The sequence below is a fragment of the Coloeus monedula genome (assembly GCF_965178545.1).
Source record: "Coloeus monedula genome assembly, chromosome: 4".
NCBI lineage: Eukaryota > Metazoa > Chordata > Aves > Passeriformes > Corvidae > Coloeus > Coloeus monedula.
Genome location: NC_138784.1, coordinates 69845343 through 69862446, shown reverse-complemented (window position 1 = coordinate 69862446; position 17104 = coordinate 69845343). Strand labels below are relative to the sequence as shown.

General features: G+C 48.4%; 1 protein-coding gene across 3 annotated transcripts in view; it reads right to left on the bottom strand.

The window, feature by feature from the left end:
* Window positions 1-480: 480 nt before the first annotated feature.
* Window positions 481-17104, bottom strand: part of FRMD4A (FERM domain containing 4A) — a gene marked incomplete at both ends in the record, with an annotated part of 358630 nt that continues 342006 nt past the window's right edge. For 2 of the 3 annotated variants that reach the window (XM_082280836.1, XM_082280835.1), the window contains 7 exons: window positions 5817-5886; window positions 7599-7695; window positions 10076-10935; window positions 12709-12873; window positions 13297-13534; window positions 14003-14059; window positions 15213-15441. In XM_082280836.1, the coding sequence (XP_082136962.1) occupies window positions 5817-5886; window positions 7599-7695; window positions 10076-10935; window positions 12709-12873; window positions 13297-13534; window positions 14003-14059; window positions 15213-15441 (1716 nt within the window). Of the gene's footprint in view, window positions 4094-5816; window positions 5887-7598; window positions 7696-10075; window positions 10936-12708; window positions 12874-13296; window positions 13535-14002; window positions 14060-15212; window positions 15442-17104 lie in introns of those variants that run through there. The other variant, XM_082280834.1, reaches the window with a different exon arrangement.

Sequence of the window (17104 nt, the reverse complement as noted above, 5' to 3'; positions counted from 1 at the left end):
GTAACTAAATGTTATTTCTGTGACTTTGCTTCCCACGGTAGTGGGATATCAGTCACACTCTTTGTCCTCCTGGGACCCCTGGGACCAATGCTTGGGAGAACATGGCACGGAGCGAGCATGAATCTGCTGGGTGCTGAATCCCAAGGGATCTCTAGAGGATGGGCTTTTTTGGGGGAATGCCTAGTGTTCCCTGCAATCAGGCTCCCTGGCAGCCAAGGAGCAGGTCCCTCATGGACACCCTGCCCAGCTGTGCACACATCTGGACGGAGCATCTCTAGCAGTGGTGAGGATGGCCCAGGCTCTGCCCTACTGAAGAGACCACGGCAAGGTTTCATTTTGAAAATGCTTTAATAAGGAAGTGTTGACAACACCGTTTTGCAAAATGTAAAGGTAACTATACAAATTCTTAATACAAAAAGAATAAATTAAAAGCAGATCTTTTTTAATTCTGCAACTTTTTCTACAACATACATATTTTTTTTTCCTTGATTACAGTTGAACAGAATCCAGTAAAATCATTTTCCATGCTCTAAAGTCAATTTCAGGAGAGACCTAATTTTTTTTCTTTTTTTTTTTCTTTTTTTTAAACTAGAGAGTCCATTTTACACAACTTGTAATAAAACTATTGACATTAATATATATGTAAAACTTTACATCTAGTTAACTAAGCAGTAACTGGTCATCTGATAGCACCTGAATGGGGATCGGCTATGCCTGAAACTAAAACTAATACAGAGTGAAAACAAATTGGACTGTTTCAACATTTTCAACACTCGACTGCATATAATATCATTTAAAAATAAACCCTGCCTCCCAGCATGGCCCCGTGCAGGGACCGTCCCCTGGCTCCTGCCCACACAGAGGGAGTGTCAGACACGGAGATTGAACGCGGTTGTGGCTTTATGGCAGATGGAGCCTTGAAAAATAAAAAAGTAAAGGAGGGGTTAAGTTGGTAGTCAAGTGCTTGTCTATAATAGCTATGTATATACCCCTCCATGTTATACTTAAATATGTTAATCTCATATGATTAACATTTTATGTACATTTGTGTTTAATTGAATTGAGCTAAACAGTAAAACCTGTTTTACTTAATCTGTCTTTACTACCAGACTGGCTGCTCACATGTGCCTTGATTGCAAACCAGAAAAGCAGAACACAAAGCAAAACTCAATCCGTTTCTAGAAAGCTTTTTTGCCACTCCAGCCTGTTTGCAATTCAGGCTAAACATTTTTATTTTTCCCCCCTAATTTCAGGGCTGCCACCTTTTAACCTTTGCTGCAAAACTGCAGAGCTGGTCTTGGAGGAATTAATGTTTCTTCCTGTAGTGCCCAGAGGCCTCATAGTGCCGCTGTTGTTGAATTCTTTTTAATTAAAAGAAGGTACACAGAAAAAAAAAAAACCAAACCCAAACCACTTACCAGGGAAATTAAAAAGAAAACAGACAGTTGCTCAGAGCCCCTAAAAATCCTTGGGCTAAATTATTCTCTGTAGCTTAATTTGGTCCTTACTTAATCCTTTCACTTTAGCTACCAAATCTTATCAGTAAATGTCATTAATCAGTACTATCTCTTATCCAGCTAAAAATCCAATTAGGAACTTGAAATAATTTCCATGTTAAAGACCCCAAAGCACAAAGAGATGGTGAAAACAGCATTTTGCAAGTTCAGATAAAGGCTGCAATCTCACCACTGGCTGTTCTTCCAGAATTGAAAGTAAGGCTTCTATTACTGTCACAGTGCATTGCACTCCCGGGTGATGCTTCAGGGAGGCCCAGAAGCACAAGGTTTGTGTGGCTACCTTTGTAAACCCTTTGCCAGTGTTTTTGTTGGTTTTTTTCAGAGGGAAAATTCATTTATGCTTCATGTGTAAACATGAGTTTCCTTATTGTAGAATTAGGGAGGGGTTTGTCTTGGAAGTGACATCATCTGGTGCCAACCCCTGCCATGGGCAGGGACACCTCCCACTGGACCAGGCTGCTCAGAGCCCCTGGCCTCCTGCCCCATCCAATCCTGGCTCTGCCACAGATTTCCCTGGACAAATGACAGCCTTTCTGTCCGTTGCTGCCTCATCTCCGCAAGGCCACCTCCCCACCTCGCCAGTGATGCAAGGCAGCAGCGCAGGGAACCGAAGCCAACACTTCTGGAGTGAGCTGCAGGAAGGAATTGGCATGAGCCGCTTGCATTAATGTTTAGAAACCCCATCATTTTTCAAAGCCTAATTACACAGAACCCATTCTCTTTTAAAGCCTGGAATGCAGTTTTCCAGCAACCTTAATACCAAAAGGTGTGGCAGCCCCCCAAGTTGCAGTGTTTAATTCGAAACGTCTCGCTCTACTTTGTCTGGTAGATGCTGTTGTTATTCTTGGAACACACACACACACACGCACGCACACTCACGCTTTTTTTTTTTCCTTTTTCCTTAAACTAAAGCTAACTTCAGTTTCTGCTTTTCACAAAGTAACCCCCTCCAGCCGTTTCTTTTAATGCCTTTCCCATAGGAAATCATCGTTTGCACGCACCAACAGGGGAAGGCTGGGCGCCCACCCCCATTGAGTGGCAATAAAAACAGCATAGCACCGCAGTGAAGACTAAGACGTGCCAGCTTCAACATCCACCTAGATTGTGCACTTGTTCGTTACAAAAGTGTCTTTGAGGCCTTTGAAAGCTCCATGGCTTGACATGTATAAAGCATTGCTCTAAAGTATGTGTAAACTTGCAGCTCCTTCCAGGCCGCACTCGTGCGACTCCGTTTGGTGTCCACAGGCAGCTCTCGCTTCTGTCCGACGCTTGCTTGGTCGCTTCTCTTTCTCTCTGGCAAGGGGAAGATTTGCCTGTCTGCTGGTTGTCCAACCCCGCTCCAGGAGCCTTCCCGCTTCCCGACAGACCGGTTCTCCCACACGGCAGCGCACGGGTGACGAGCCCTTTGCTACACTGGTGCTAATGAAGGGAAGAGGAGTGGAACCGATATGTGATCGCAGCTTGGCTGTGTCAGGTCGATTGCGATGTGCTTTCCCTTGGATTTCACTTTAACGCTTTGTGCAGAAATAGATTCAAATTTATTGGCTGTATCTGTTTGTGGAAAGGTTTTTTTGGTAATTTTTATCTGTATCAAAACAACCAATGCAATCCCAACCTCTCCATGTACTGGTGGGCACTCTGTGCCAGCCACAGAGATGCTGTGAGTGCAGTACTTGGCTCTGCTGTAGGTAATGCCTTTGTAAACCTTGTCTGTCCAGTTCAACAGTGGCTTGCAGACAGTGATGCTGTGATACCAGCCCAGACCTCGGGTGTGTCTGCAGCACAGGGGGTTGGTTTGCTTGCGTGTAGGTGGACTCCAAGCAAAGAAGGAAATGCCATTTTGCAGGGGGTGGTCGTGCCTGCCATTGAGTTAAAGAAGGGAGATGTTCTTGTAGCTAGAACTTGCTGAGCACACTCATCCTGCCAACAGTGGTGTGGCGATCTTTGGCAGTGCTGACCTGATTGTGAGACTGACACATCTCTGAAGTGGTGGGATTTTGCTGTTTCAGAACAGATGCATTTTCAGGATGATGGTCTCCATTTCTCAGCCTCTGTCCTATTCCCACCCCCTTAAAACTAATGCTGTTGGCTTCATCTCGCAGGTCATGGAACTCTTACTGCTGTTACGTGCTGTGCAACGCTAATCTTTGATATGAGCCTTGAAAGGCTTCATTGTTTCAAAGGAAAACCAACTTTGAAACTGACTCTTCAGATGGCTGCCCCTCTCCACCCGCTGCCCCGGGGCCGTGGGAGGGACGGGCACCCGTCTGGCAATGGGATGTGCTGCGCTCTGTTCCTGTCCTGGTGGGTGTCTCAGGGCCAGTGTTCCATAGATGTTGTCTTGAATTGCATCGTGAAAAAAGTGCTTAGAGTTGAAGCTGGTGCTGCGTGACAGTGCATCTGGGTAAGGCAAATGAGAGGCAGTGAGGTGATCTCAGAATGGCATTGATGTGATTAACTTGAGGTCAGGGGTTCACACTAGAGTCCCGGGCTTGGCTTTTTCCTGCCCATACCACTGGACATCTGCTAATTCTGGATAGAGGGGAGAATCCAGGAAACAGCTATCATTGTAGTTCCTGCAGGAGAAAGGAAACTTTGTTAGGACAGTGAGCGCTCCTGGGAAGTTCAACCTGAGCATAAAACATTGTATTATGGGTGGAGAGGAATGCAGGATATTCACAGACCCCACTGCACTCTGCTGTGTCTTCTTCCCCCCTGCCCTGGGTACAGCAGCACTGCTGTGCCTCTGCCCTGCCTGAGGGCTCTGCACAGTCTGAGGGCTCTGCCTGCTGTCTGGCTTGGTAGTAAGTTGGGATAGAGATTTTTCCATAGGATGCTCTCCAAGGAGCAAGTCCTTAGAGCAGCTCTCTCAGCCATAGGCTGTATCACCCAGTGGGAATGTGGAAGGAGGAGGGTGGTGGCATTTTCTTGTAGCACTTCTTCTCTGGGCAGAGCCTTGTGCAACACTGAGCAATCCCAGAGTTACGTGGCTTTCCAGGGATGAACCAGGAAGGGCCTAATGAGACCATGCCAGGTCTGATGTGGAAAGGACTGTGTTCTGTTGCAGTAGCTTAGTACTCATCTCGGGGTAGCTCTGACAAGCTACTGCTTCTTTTGCTGCCTGGCTTTTTCTTTGCCTGTACTGAGCAGATGAGAGAATTCATGAGAATTTTCTTTGCTATTTACATTAAGAGCTCCAACCAGGGTCAGCTCCTGGCTTAGGTTGCAGAGCTTCTTGCCAGAGGAAAACACTCAGGTCAAAATCTGGATCTTTTGAAAAGTGATTGCTCTATTTGTGCCATCACAGCCAGAATTGATGTCTGTCCCTCACACTTTGATTTGAACCGACTTCCAAACTAGAGATTGTTTTGAGGCCAAAAGCAGGAGATGCACATTTTTTCTGTTTACTGAGGGATTCCTACTCCTTCCTGCACTCCCTCCCCGCATCACAGGACTGATCTCACATGTGATACAGTTCCTGCTTCCTCTGCCCTGTTTTCCACCTGACTTCCCTGGGATTGGTGTCTGAGAGGAACCTGAGCAAGGGCATCGCTATTTGCATGTTAAAGAGCCTTTTGTTTCCCAGCTCTGTGCTGTAGCACAGAGGTTTATGGGAGTATCTCTAGAAAGCTGGGCTTGAAACATTTGACAGATGCCAGCTGTGAATGGTTGTAGATTCAAATGAGAGTGTCAGACAGCGACGGCAGTTTAATTAAAAGAGAAATACTCTGAGGGTTTTTTGTTCCCTTCACTCTTCCCCCTCTGTCTTCCCACCGGAACAGCACCAGGGTTGCTTTTCATTCCATAAAACCTCTCTGCTGGTGCGGCTGCTGCAAACAGCCTCAGTTCTGCAGCAGGGAGGGAAGAGGAAAGGGTGATGGAGCTGTGGCTGGAGCGAGGCCAGGAGCTCTGGCCAGGTCCTTCAAGCTTACCCGAGCTCATGTCCCCACCAGGCTGCTCCCAGACTATTCCCACAGCACTCTGCCCACACTGCTTTCCGTTGTCCCAAGCCACAGATTTGTTGCCCCCCTCCCCTCTCTCTCTGCCCGTTCAGCCTCTGCAGGGACACAAGCAGGCTGGGCCCAAGTCCCTTTCACAGGGCAAAGGCACAGACTCGCTGAAAAGGCACAGAAAGGGCTTTGAATGCTCCCAGGCACTGAGGGAAGCCTTGCTGGCAGCCAAGCGGGCTCACAGCTAAAGGGCTGCTCCGGCAGGACAGCAGGAGGCCGGGCACTCGCACTGTGCTCTCGGACTGTGGGGCAGAAGGAGGAAAGAACAAAACGTTCCCTTACTATACCTCTATTCATCAGTACTTTGGTGGGTTGGAGACTGAGACTCATCCATAGTGGGTGAGTTGTCTGTTGCTTCCCTGAACAAAGGAGAGCAAAAAAGGAGGAAAGAGGAGAGAGGAAATGTTAAAGAAAAGAAGTGACACAGACATTGTTATGAGCTTATTAATCCAGTGGGGAAACAAGTTGATGAATCATCTTTAGAAAAAGTTAGTGACACAAAAACATGTTGGGGAGAACTGTCAATCTGTTGAGTCGTGCTGGGTGGGCACAGCTGCTCCTGCAGTGAGGGAATCTGTGTTGTGCATCCAATGGCAGACTGCATCCACTCCTGTATTTATATACATACACCTTGGGTGCTATGCCCAGGCACAAAAAAAGTGCTGATTTGTCTCCAATTCTTTCTGCACTGGTTGTTGGTGCAGGGCCTAAACTCTAAGTCCAGCTAACTTCACTTTCACCAGCTGAGAATTTGGCTTGATGTATTTTTGCTGCGAGAGACAAAGTGCAGGGCTTATCTTGTATGGAAAAATAAGAAAAGCTGGGATTATTCAAACAGATGTCTCAGCTGGCTGCTCACCAGTTTTCATTCTGATCATCATCGAGATATTTAGAAGAATTAGGATTGGATGGAGACTGAGACTAAAATTTGAGTTTAGACTCAAACTCTTAATAGTGGAAATTTCTGTGTATGATAAAGGTAGGTACCTTTTACCTATCTTGCTATTCCTTGACTTTTTCTGAAATGAGACCAAGAACATTCTCCTGTTTTAAAGCTGGAAGCACATGCAAAGACCACGTGAGGCTGGATGTCAAATGTGTGAATTTAAAATCCAGGTAAGCCTAAGGGATTGTGGTTATGGTTCTCCTCATCTCCTATTTAAAGTGCAGTCACAAGCAGGGCTGGAGTAAAACCAGAGGTCAAACCTGGTCATAGGTGACCAGGGTAATTACAGGGCAGGAGATTTTCCAGTGGCTGCACAGTGAAATGTTTTCAAAGGACTAGGGTATTTTGAGGACTGTAGTGTCAGATCTAGCTGATCTCATCAAAATCTCATCCCCTAATCTGGGATGTGCTGCGTTAGATGGGATCTGGAAGTGACCTTTATTTCCCATGGCAGGACAGAATTGCTGGACAGAGATTGCTAGAGAATACCCATGGGAGCTTACAAAAGGTTGTTTATTTACTCCTGGAACTCCCTGCCTTGTAAAGGTGTGCCAAAGAACCCAATTACTGTATTTACATGAGTAATGGCTACCTATGTGTAATGCCTCCCTTCACACTCTGGTGAAGCACTTTCATGTTAGTGGTAGCTGAAAAAAGATGCACTTAATAGTCATGCAGACACATTGCTGGGGAAAACTGAGCAGAAAAATGAGGTTGCTGCACACACAGGTATGGCAGGCACTGAACCTTGTCTTTGCACAAGGTCTTGGTGTGGACAGTCAGTGTGATGGCTGCTGAAAAAGAAACATCAGCTATTTCAACATATGAAGATTGAAGGAAGGAGATTGTCCAAGCAGGAGGAACCTGCAAGGCTTCTTTCCCTGTCAGTCTGACACTGCTTGGAGCATTGCTGCTGGGTGTGGATGGCTCGGCCATGTCTTGGTCAGCCTAAACCAGAGCTCCACCCCCACAAGAGCACAGGTGGGAGACTGGAAATGCTCCGTGCAGATATAGGCAATAGAGCACTGGGGAAACATTCCCCATAGCTGTGCTTGTGTGTGGGGCGCTTTTTCTCAGCAGCACTGAGTGAGGTGGATTCTCTAACCTGTCCCCACAGACACTCACCCAGTCTGCCACGTGAGAATGTGGTGGGGACTGCCCGGCGGCGTGGCTGCGAGCTCGCTCGACGGCGTGGAACTCCTCTGGCTGTGAGGTAAGGCAGCTGGAAAACAACCAAGGGTGGAGGAAAACGACTGGTGAGGTGAGAACGCAAAGGTCAGGGTGGTTCAGAAGCATCAGCTGGTCAGACCAGCAGAAACATGTCTGGCTGTGAGTAAACACAGCCTGGGACAGGCCTCGCCCTGTTCCTGGGCGATTGTGCCTGGACGCGGCACAGGAGCACAGCCTCTGCTGACACTGCTGCAAGTCACAGGCTGGATGTGGCCTCAGCTCTGCAGGAACACAGCCTCCAGCTGAATACAGCTACCCAGACTCTCCTGATCCTGGCTGGGACACACCACGCTTCTCCCAGCACAGAAGCTTGGTTGCTGCTGCCTGGGCTCCATGGGTCCTGAACTGGAGGAGCTCAGCCTGCCAGGCTCAGCCTCCTGCTTCCAGGGCTGGTGGGAGATGCTTTGTGTCCCTAGGAGCCAGGGCTGGCAGTGGTGAGAGCCTGGACAAGTACACTGGTCACGTGCTAAGGAGGAAGACAGCGCTGAAGATTTCAAAAGCTACAACTTCCTTTCACTGTGCATTTGTAAAAAATGTTTGGCTTTGTTGACAGTCCTATTAGGGACCAAAGAAAGGCTTAGCTTACTTGAACGAAGACAGAAGTAATCTGGACTAAAAATGGGAAGTGGTTCTTGGGGGAATTTCCCTGGTGAGGGTCCAGCAAATAAATCCACCTGACCAACCCTTCCTCTTCCTCAAGTCCATACAGTGTTGACCCTCTGGATTTAATACATGCCAAGGAGTCTGATCCTCTTTGAAGGACAGTGTGCAGCCCAATAGACCTATCAGATAGGACTGATCAGCTGAAATTATGGAGGCTTCTACCTGGCACCCCTCTCTGCTGTTAAATTCTTTAGCTGCTGCCAAATGACACTTAAAGGGAAAACCAAATTTTAATTTGCTTCTTGGAGCTGACAGCTCCTGAGGTCAGTATCCTCCCACAGCGGTGACTGGGAACAGACTCTGAACACAAAACCAATCTACGCTGCCAACTGGTCAGGCCATGCTGTGATTACTGAGCACACTTGTGCTGCACAGGTATCACATTTAGGTTTAAAGACCCAGCTGAGTGGGGTAATAGACTGAATGACAGTGATTTTTACATGCTCTCACCCCAAAGCCACAATTTTCCTGAACTGGTACCATTTCCAAGGCCAACCAAAAGCTTTCCAGTGTTCAAGCATTTTCTCTTGCTGCATGGAACATAATACCCATTAACCAAAGGGAGGAAGACAGATTTTCACAGGGAGACATGGGATGGTTCTAGCAGCTACTCAGTTGTGTCTTGGTCCACACCTGATTCTCCTGTGAGTGTTGGCATCACACATAAATCAGCCTCTTCTTGGGCAGCTGTTGGTGGCCCATGAGGAGCCTGTGTCAAACCATCTCTGACTCCATGCTGGAGTTGGCAGCAAGTGCAGGGCCCCACTGCTGCCAGCGTGGTGGTCACCATGGACTGGACACCATGCTGGGATGGCAGAAGGCCAGCAGCCAGCATGGCTGGACAATGCACTGGTCTGCCTGGGAGGCAGTGACAAGTGAGGCCAGAGCAATGGTATCTCCCATGCTGAGGCATGTGGCTCAGGTTTTTAGCAAGTCCTTGATCTGTCCACACTGGCTGGACAAGCAGTGACTGATGGCCAGTAAATATTTAACCTTGGTCTGTTTCAAAGCACATTGTGGCCTTCTCAGTGTAATGAATTTGACTGTTTTCTTACCATTTAATATTAACAGCACAGAGGAGTGCAAAGCTCTGTACATGACACAGAGGCATAGTACTGCACAAACTTCAGCACTGAATTTCAGGGTATTATCAGCAGAGTTATTGGAGCTGCATGGGAAAACCAAGTCTCAGCAGTGCACAAAGATGTCATTGCTCAAACATTTTTGTGGGGGGTGGAGGGGCTGGCATGCCCCACTTCACCTTTCTCATGCTTTTGTTGTTTCAGTGAGGACATACATTCTCCTAGTCTGTGCTGAACCCCTGCTTGCTTCATTGCTCCCCTCGCTGTGATTATGAATAGTGATGCTCCCTGTGGTTTTGTCACCTTCAGCCTCTAGTGCCATCACCCAAAACCCAACTGCACTCTGATGAAAGACCTGACAATAACTGGGCTTTGGTCTCTCTCTGTCTTTTGAGCGCATCATTGAGAAGTGATGATTTCCATGGAAAAACATTCCCACTTGATGAATGTCTCGGACAAGGCCTTCTCCCCAGTGTTACACCTCCAGGCTTGGTGAGCAGTGTCTGAAGGCCAGATAATGTGCTGTGGTCTGGCACTGCTCTCCAGCTGGGGTGTAATGCCTGGCACAAATCCAGGCTGAATGAGGCTGCCATCCCTCCCGTCCCTCTGCCTGGGCCTGGCTCTTACCTGATGTTGCTTTACACATCTGAGGCATTCTTGTGACCCGGCTGTGTGCCACAAAGGTGCTTTGAGAAGATGTGCTGTACTGGGAGCTGCTGTCTGAGGAGGTGGAGCTCGTGTGCGAGAGGCGGCTGTGCTCCTTGTGGGAGGCCGTGGACCGCTGGTACCAGAGCCGCAGCTCATCCGACACCGCAGTCCTACCCGAGCCTTTCTCGTGGCCCTCCCTGCCCAGAGATGGAGTCCTTATGATTTGGGAGCGGGACGGGGTGAGCCTGACCGAGTCCACTTCATCCCCGTGCCAGTTCTCCTTAAACATCCCTCCTGCTGTGTAGGAGTTGGAGGTTTTGAATTGTGCTTTCACGCTGTAGTGTCCCTCCTGGTCGTTCTCCAGGCTCCTCACCACCACGGGCGTGGAGCTGCCCTCGATGTACAGGGGATATTCTTTGATCCTGTACTGGGAGGAGGGTTGGCTCTGGCTGTGCAGGTAGACACGATGGTGTCCTGTCCCGTTCCTCGCAGCCAGGTTGGGCATACTCCCTGAATTGGAAGAGACCAGGTTGCCTGCTGATTTGTGCCTTTGCCTCTGCCGTTCTCTGGCTTTCGACGGGGAATCCTCTGCCAGGGTGGAGTAGTTGGGGTTCATCTGAGCAGGGTAGTAGTGCTCCGAGCTGGAATGGCTGGTGCAGGAAGAGCAGTCGTCCATGGGGTCAGAGCCATTACTGCTACGAGTCCCTGGGGTGTAGAAATCAGGGCTCCCTGTCTCATTTTCTGAGCCGAGGAGCTTTCCTTGTGACTCCAAACTGGAGCTCCGGTGTCTAAAGTGCTGAGCTAAGCTGTGCAGTCTGGTTGGGCTGATATCTACTGACCTGCAGGTACCAGGAAACAAAACAGGCTGTAAGTCAACAGGTTCAATCATTCCCCATCCCTGTCTGTACACAAAGCCAGCAAAGGAATCTGAGGGTATTGGAAACCTGAACCCTTCAAGCACTGCTTGGGGCTGCTCCCTGCAATGCCATCTGCTTCCCTGCTGGAGGGCTTGAGGTGACTGAGGTGTTCCTGTTCTTCTTCAGTTCCTTGGTGGTGACATTCAGTCTGCAGCACCATGAGGGACATAAATCCCTGCCCAACCCAGTTCCTCTGTGGTTCCCACCCTGGGAAAAGCCCAGTCTGAAGGGTAAAGTCTGGGAACCTCAAGCCCTGGCTTTGATGGTTCATCTCTCTCATGGCAGAGCTGTTTGGATCAGCATCATCCCTTTGCTACCAGCTTCACCTCGTGCCAACCTCACAGGCCACAAAGGTGGTGAGATTCCCTTGCAAGTGGCCCATGAAAGTCCTGCATGGGTACAATCCACCTGATGAGAGACAGACAGACTGCCCATACTTAGCCCTGAATGTTGTGATTTCTCCACTGGCCATTGAAAAAGTCACCCCTTGTCAAGCAGCTTGGTGTTACTGGGGCCCAGCCATGGGTAGCGCATGCAGGACTCTTACTGGTGACAACCCTTCAGGCAACCACCCCAAATCACAGCTTACAAGGCTTGATTCATGGCCAAGTCTGGGAGGTCTCTATTCACCCTGACTGTTTGAAGAGCTCCACCCATCCATTCAAGGAGCAGAAACACATCTACTTGATGGATGGCTAAGGCCAGGGCATGCAGCTCATGAATAAGCTACAGACTCAGCAATGGTTGTTTCAAACACCCAAATGGCCCCTACCCAGTCAAGGCCCATTCTCAAGCTCTGTGCCAGGCTCATATCTCATGCAGCTTGGCTCCAGCATTAACAGACATTGCACCTTTGTAAGGTACCCTCAAGCCAAAAGTTTGTAACAAACTTAACCCAGGGCTTTAACGCCTTGTATTGTCTCTGCCCAAGGCTGATGTGTTGGCATGACTCTTGATTTATTCTGAGCTAAATGATGGTAGCACTTCCCCTTAGGGCAGGATACCGACCAGCACACAGCTGTGGCTCAGCTCTGCTCTCTGCAGTGTCCATGGAGTTTGCCACAAAAGCAAAAGCGCAATGAAGCTGAACAGTTTGTAAAAATCCTGCTGAAAATTGCAGTCAACTTTGGGCCCACACATCAAATCACCTCCCTTTTACACACTTTAGCTCTTTCCTCTGTCAACCCTGGGCTAAATTCCACTGCCACCTGGGTCCCCAGCTGGATTGCTTTATACAGGCTCTCGATCTCCCTGTAACATCACACACCTACGAACATTTTATCCATGAGGGAAAGTTACCACTATTCAACATTTTGTATCGGACAGGAAGCAACATGTTCTCTCCAGCTGGATCCATGGAAGAATTTACTGCAGAATTTAGCAGTAGCACTACATGCATTTTAAAAGTGGCTTGTAGAGCCTATAAACAGTCCGAGACGAAAGGTCCCAGCAGAAGAAAAGCTTGATCACTTCAGGGGAGGGATGAGGGGCAGAACTGTGTTTATCTGAAGGGATTTCATGATGTCACTTCAGAAGAGATTCTCTACTGGCATGAGCACATGAGCCTCTTATGTGAACAGGAATGTTTTGTGTCCTTTCCTGAACTGGAAATTAATTCATACCCTGAGGGAAGGATAAAGCAAGGAAAATTTATTTCAGGGTAATCAAGGTGAAACTGGAGCTGGGAAGACTTACCGCGTGGAGTGGACGTAGTGCGGACTGCGTACCCGTAGATCTGGCGTCGACGGCATGCTGGACTGGGAATTCCAGTGGGGAAGGCTCCGGATGGGGCTGTTCTGCAGGGAGCTGCTCCCTCCTGCCTCGGCACAGCTCCCAGTGCTGGGGAACCGCTTGTGACTGCTGAAGAGGAAACACCCTGCTTCAGCTCTCCCACAGGAATTTGGGCAAGTGCCTCCCGTGCATCTTTCCAGATCTCAGGCACATGCCTGGGATCTTGTGGGGATGAGTGGGAGTTGGGTCAGCTGCTGCTCTGAGCTTGTGTCCCAGCGCTTGTGCTTCTACAGTGACAGAGGTCAAAGCCAAGCCCTGTCAAAGCCCTCAGATGATCCACCATCCTTCCCTTCTACATGTTTTGTAGAATAACACTGAGATACCCAACAGCAATCATGTGGCTGTAGCCTATTTTTATGACCTGGATATTGGCCAAAACACTTAAAAGTCTTTTAGTAAGGGACAGCTTTGTAAATTTTGAAAGGGCTCCCACCTGTCCCTCCTGAAAGCAGAGAGTATCTCTGTGATAGAGCTTCAAGAGAGCTGGCTCACCTGGAATGGCTGTGCGAGGAGCGTTTCTTGACCTTCTCATAGGGCTCATCCAGGGATGACTCGCTCCACATCTTGGGTTTGATGGGGGACTTGTCGTAGTCGTTGCGGTGGAAATGCATCTGGCGGAGCCCTTCCAGCGACTGCGGCGGGGGCGGCCGGTTGTGCAGCGGCGGCCGGGGCGGGAGGCCTTTGTGTGGGGACTGCAGAGGGGAGATTGTGCTGGTGACCTGAGAGTCCTCTGTGAAGAGAAGGGAGAGAGGTGATGGCTGTGTGACACCTCCAATGGCAGCACAACTCCAAGAGACACCATCGCACCTCCAGAGCCTGCTTCCTTATCCTAATTCCCCTGGCTGTGTTCAGGGACAACCTGAAGAGCTCACTTTCAGAAGGGCACTGGCTTGACATTCCCATTTTGGGAGAGAATGGCCAGCAAGAGTGTGTGATGCATTAAAACAACTGAAACGTAAGGGAAAATAAGAGGGCATTCTAGGACTGTCCTCTGAGATAATTCAGAGTGATAACCAGAGCAATACTCAGTGCTCCAGGCCTGAAGCCTGACTACAAGATAGAGTCAGGGGAAACCAAGCATTTTTGCTCCTGGGATCTATCAGTGGACTATTACACAGAGCAGTAATTCTATTTGGAATGTCAATCAGGAGTTCACACATCCCTGCCTGCTCTCTAGAACATACAGCAGCCAACATACCATCCTCGAGAACAAGGGCATCTGAAAGGGAGCTGTCTTCACTGGCAATGTTTCCTTCTGAAGAGAAGAAAATACAAAGATGGTCAGATGGTCCCAAGAATTGCACTGACTGAGTGCTGAACTGCACCATGATCTTTGACCACTGAGTCTTAGCCTTAAGCAGTCACCCACACCTTCCTCCTCACAGAGCAAGAGGCAAAATTCCTATGAACAACTGACTCAGCCCACACTCAGTCTGGGAGGGCAGAGCTGCAGGTCAGGTCTCTCAGTAGCAGGCTGAGAGAGGAGCTGCTAACTCTTTTCAATAATTGGGGATTAAGACTGAATCATAACAGAGAGCCAAGATCCCCAGAGGATGCACACTGGCACAGTGCCATTAGCAAGATTCACATCTTGGCCCTTAAGGACTCTGGGTTCGATCCACCTTCTTGAAATGATCATCTTAATGCTAACTAAAGGCTCACTCTAAGTACCAGTTCTGTGGAATTCAAGGAAATGTTTTCTGAGCATCCTCTGCAGCAGCAGGAAAAGCTCTCAGGTTCTTGGCACGCAGATGTTAGAGCTGCCTCCCCCAACCTGTGTCCTCATGGCTGTCTGTTATCCCTGACTGAGGTGCAATTTGGTACCCAGATCACAAATACAGCAGCTCTAATCTCAGTTCCTGCCACAAAGTCACAGAGAAAAGCTCTGCAAGACAAAGGGAAAAATCCTCAAGGGAGAAAGAACCACAGCAGAAAGTTAATAGATTTCACGAAAAACCAATCAACAATCCAGTAAACCATAAAGTGCCCTGAGAATTACATTGTTAAAAAAAAAAAAAAAAAAGAAAAAGAAAAGAAATATTTGAACACAGCAATGACACTGCTCCCACTTTGATTTTACAGATGCCTTTGAGCTAGAGAGCTCACCCCAATCTGCTAACATTAATTACATTTGTACAGCACTGCTCTGGAGGAGATGCCAAGAGAGCGATTTCATAGGTGAAGAACAAAGGAGTCACAGCCTGCTCTGCTGACATCCTGATCATCCACAGCACAACACAGCTTTGCTGCTGTGACTCAGCACATCCCTAATGCACAGCACCCTCTGACAGCACCCCTGCGGTCCTCCAGGCAGGACAGGGAAGAGGAGGGAGGGGAAATTTGGTAAGAATTTTGCTCCCTGCCCTCACAGACCCTCCCTGACGCTGTGGGCACTAAGTCCCCCTTACCATCTATGATCAGGGAGGCTCTCTGGGTTGGCTTCTTCCCAGATTTGATGCGATACTCGTTGATGGCGTTCTCGATCTCCTGCAGTTTCTTCAGGGCGTTCAGGTAGGATGTCTTCCTCTGCTTCTTCAGCTTTTTGCTGACATTCGGGTCGCTCGCCAGGCGCCGCGCAGCCTCCGTGATCTGGGACTGAATGGCAAATTCCCTCTCCAGGCGCTCCAGCTCTGCCTCCTGGCGAAGGCAAGTGGATTCTGGTTACCACCAAACTCCCCAAGCCCAGCTACGTGGAAGCTCTCCTGAACCTGACCAGTGGCCTCCAACTAAGGCTCTCCATCAACAAAGCAACCACAATCATGCTGCTGCCCTCAGGGCCTCCCTGAGCATACCCATCTCACCTTCACCTGCTCACACGAGTGCCTGGAAGCACAGCTGGTGGAAGGGATGATCCATACAAGGCTGGAGCGCCCATGTGTGTTCCAGCCCTCACGCTGCTGTTTGACTTTTCATGACATTCAGTATGGCCAAGTTCAATGGTGTTCTACTGCACATTCATCCTTTTACAGCCATCTGTGGGTCACACCTCCCTCCCACCTGCTCCTTCTCCCTGTTTCCTATCTCCATATTTCAGCCCCATTTGATTTCACAGCTACGTATTGATGCAAAGCTACAGCTTTAACCTTCTTGACCAAGGTTTGCTTAGCGTCCACCAAACACTTTGAGGTAAAACAGGGCAAAGACGGGCTAACTCTCCCCAGTGTATGGCTGTCAAAATCCAGGAGTGAGTATGAGCTGAAGTAATTATGGGTTGCTGCACTGACTGCACTAGAAGATTGTCTCCTCGAGTTACCAGCCAGGAGGGTGATCTCAGAGCCAGCAGGGTGTAACAGCAAGCTCTCTGTATGCCAGAAAGAACCAGTGCCACCAGTGTCTTGTAGGGTCTCAGCTGAGTTTTTAAATGCAACCAGGTGTACCCTGGAAGCTACCTATCCATTTCTGGTTATCCTCCAAAGTCAAGGGATTTAGGAGAATTTATGCCAAAGCATAAGCTGATACAGAGCTTCCCAGTCTGCATCAGGACCCCAAGCTGTGAACTTCAAAGGGCCTTGCTAATCTGCAATGGATCTGGCTACCTCCCCCAGCTCAAAGGAATTAGTCTTCTAGAAAGAGGAACCCAGGACATTGCAAATTAAAAAAAAATGACAAGTTTTTCTACTTTTAGTGAATGGTGAGACAGCCATATATTCCTGGAGATCCCTGTTACACAAATTCAAATCCTCTCTTTGTTCAGCAGCAGTGTAAGAGCTGATGCTGTGGGATTTAATCAGACTGAAGTCATTCTCTGAAGTTTTTATTCTGGGCTTCTGGCTTAAAAAATATACCTTTGCTATCAGTGGTGAGTCAGCATTGCCTTAAAACTATAATTATAATTTTACTCACTTCACTTAAGACTGAACCCACCTTCTGTCTTTTTAACAGATTCCTTTTTGCTTTGAAGACTTTATAAACTCTGTTAGCACCAGACTTATTAAAAGTGAACTTAACACCATGGGGTTTTAAGGCCTGGAACCTGATTCATCATTTTCTGGTAAAATCCTTCCCAGAGTCAGGAATTACAGGCCAGGTAAAGGTGATCATCAAGAAAAAAACCAGGACCCTTCCCTGCAAGTCTTGCTCTGACAAAGGTCTTGCTAAAGGTCTGGTGAGTTTGATGTGAGCTGTAATTTCAGACCTTCACAGATTCAGCTCTGAATCATTCAGTATATCCTAGGAAAAATATATTAATTTTCCTCCTGTCCATAATTGTCTATTTTCCTCCAGTGAGAGCCCTATAAATAAAGCCTTAGGAAATGAGAGCTATCATCTGCCTTCAGATGGAAGTTCCTTGTTTCAGGTC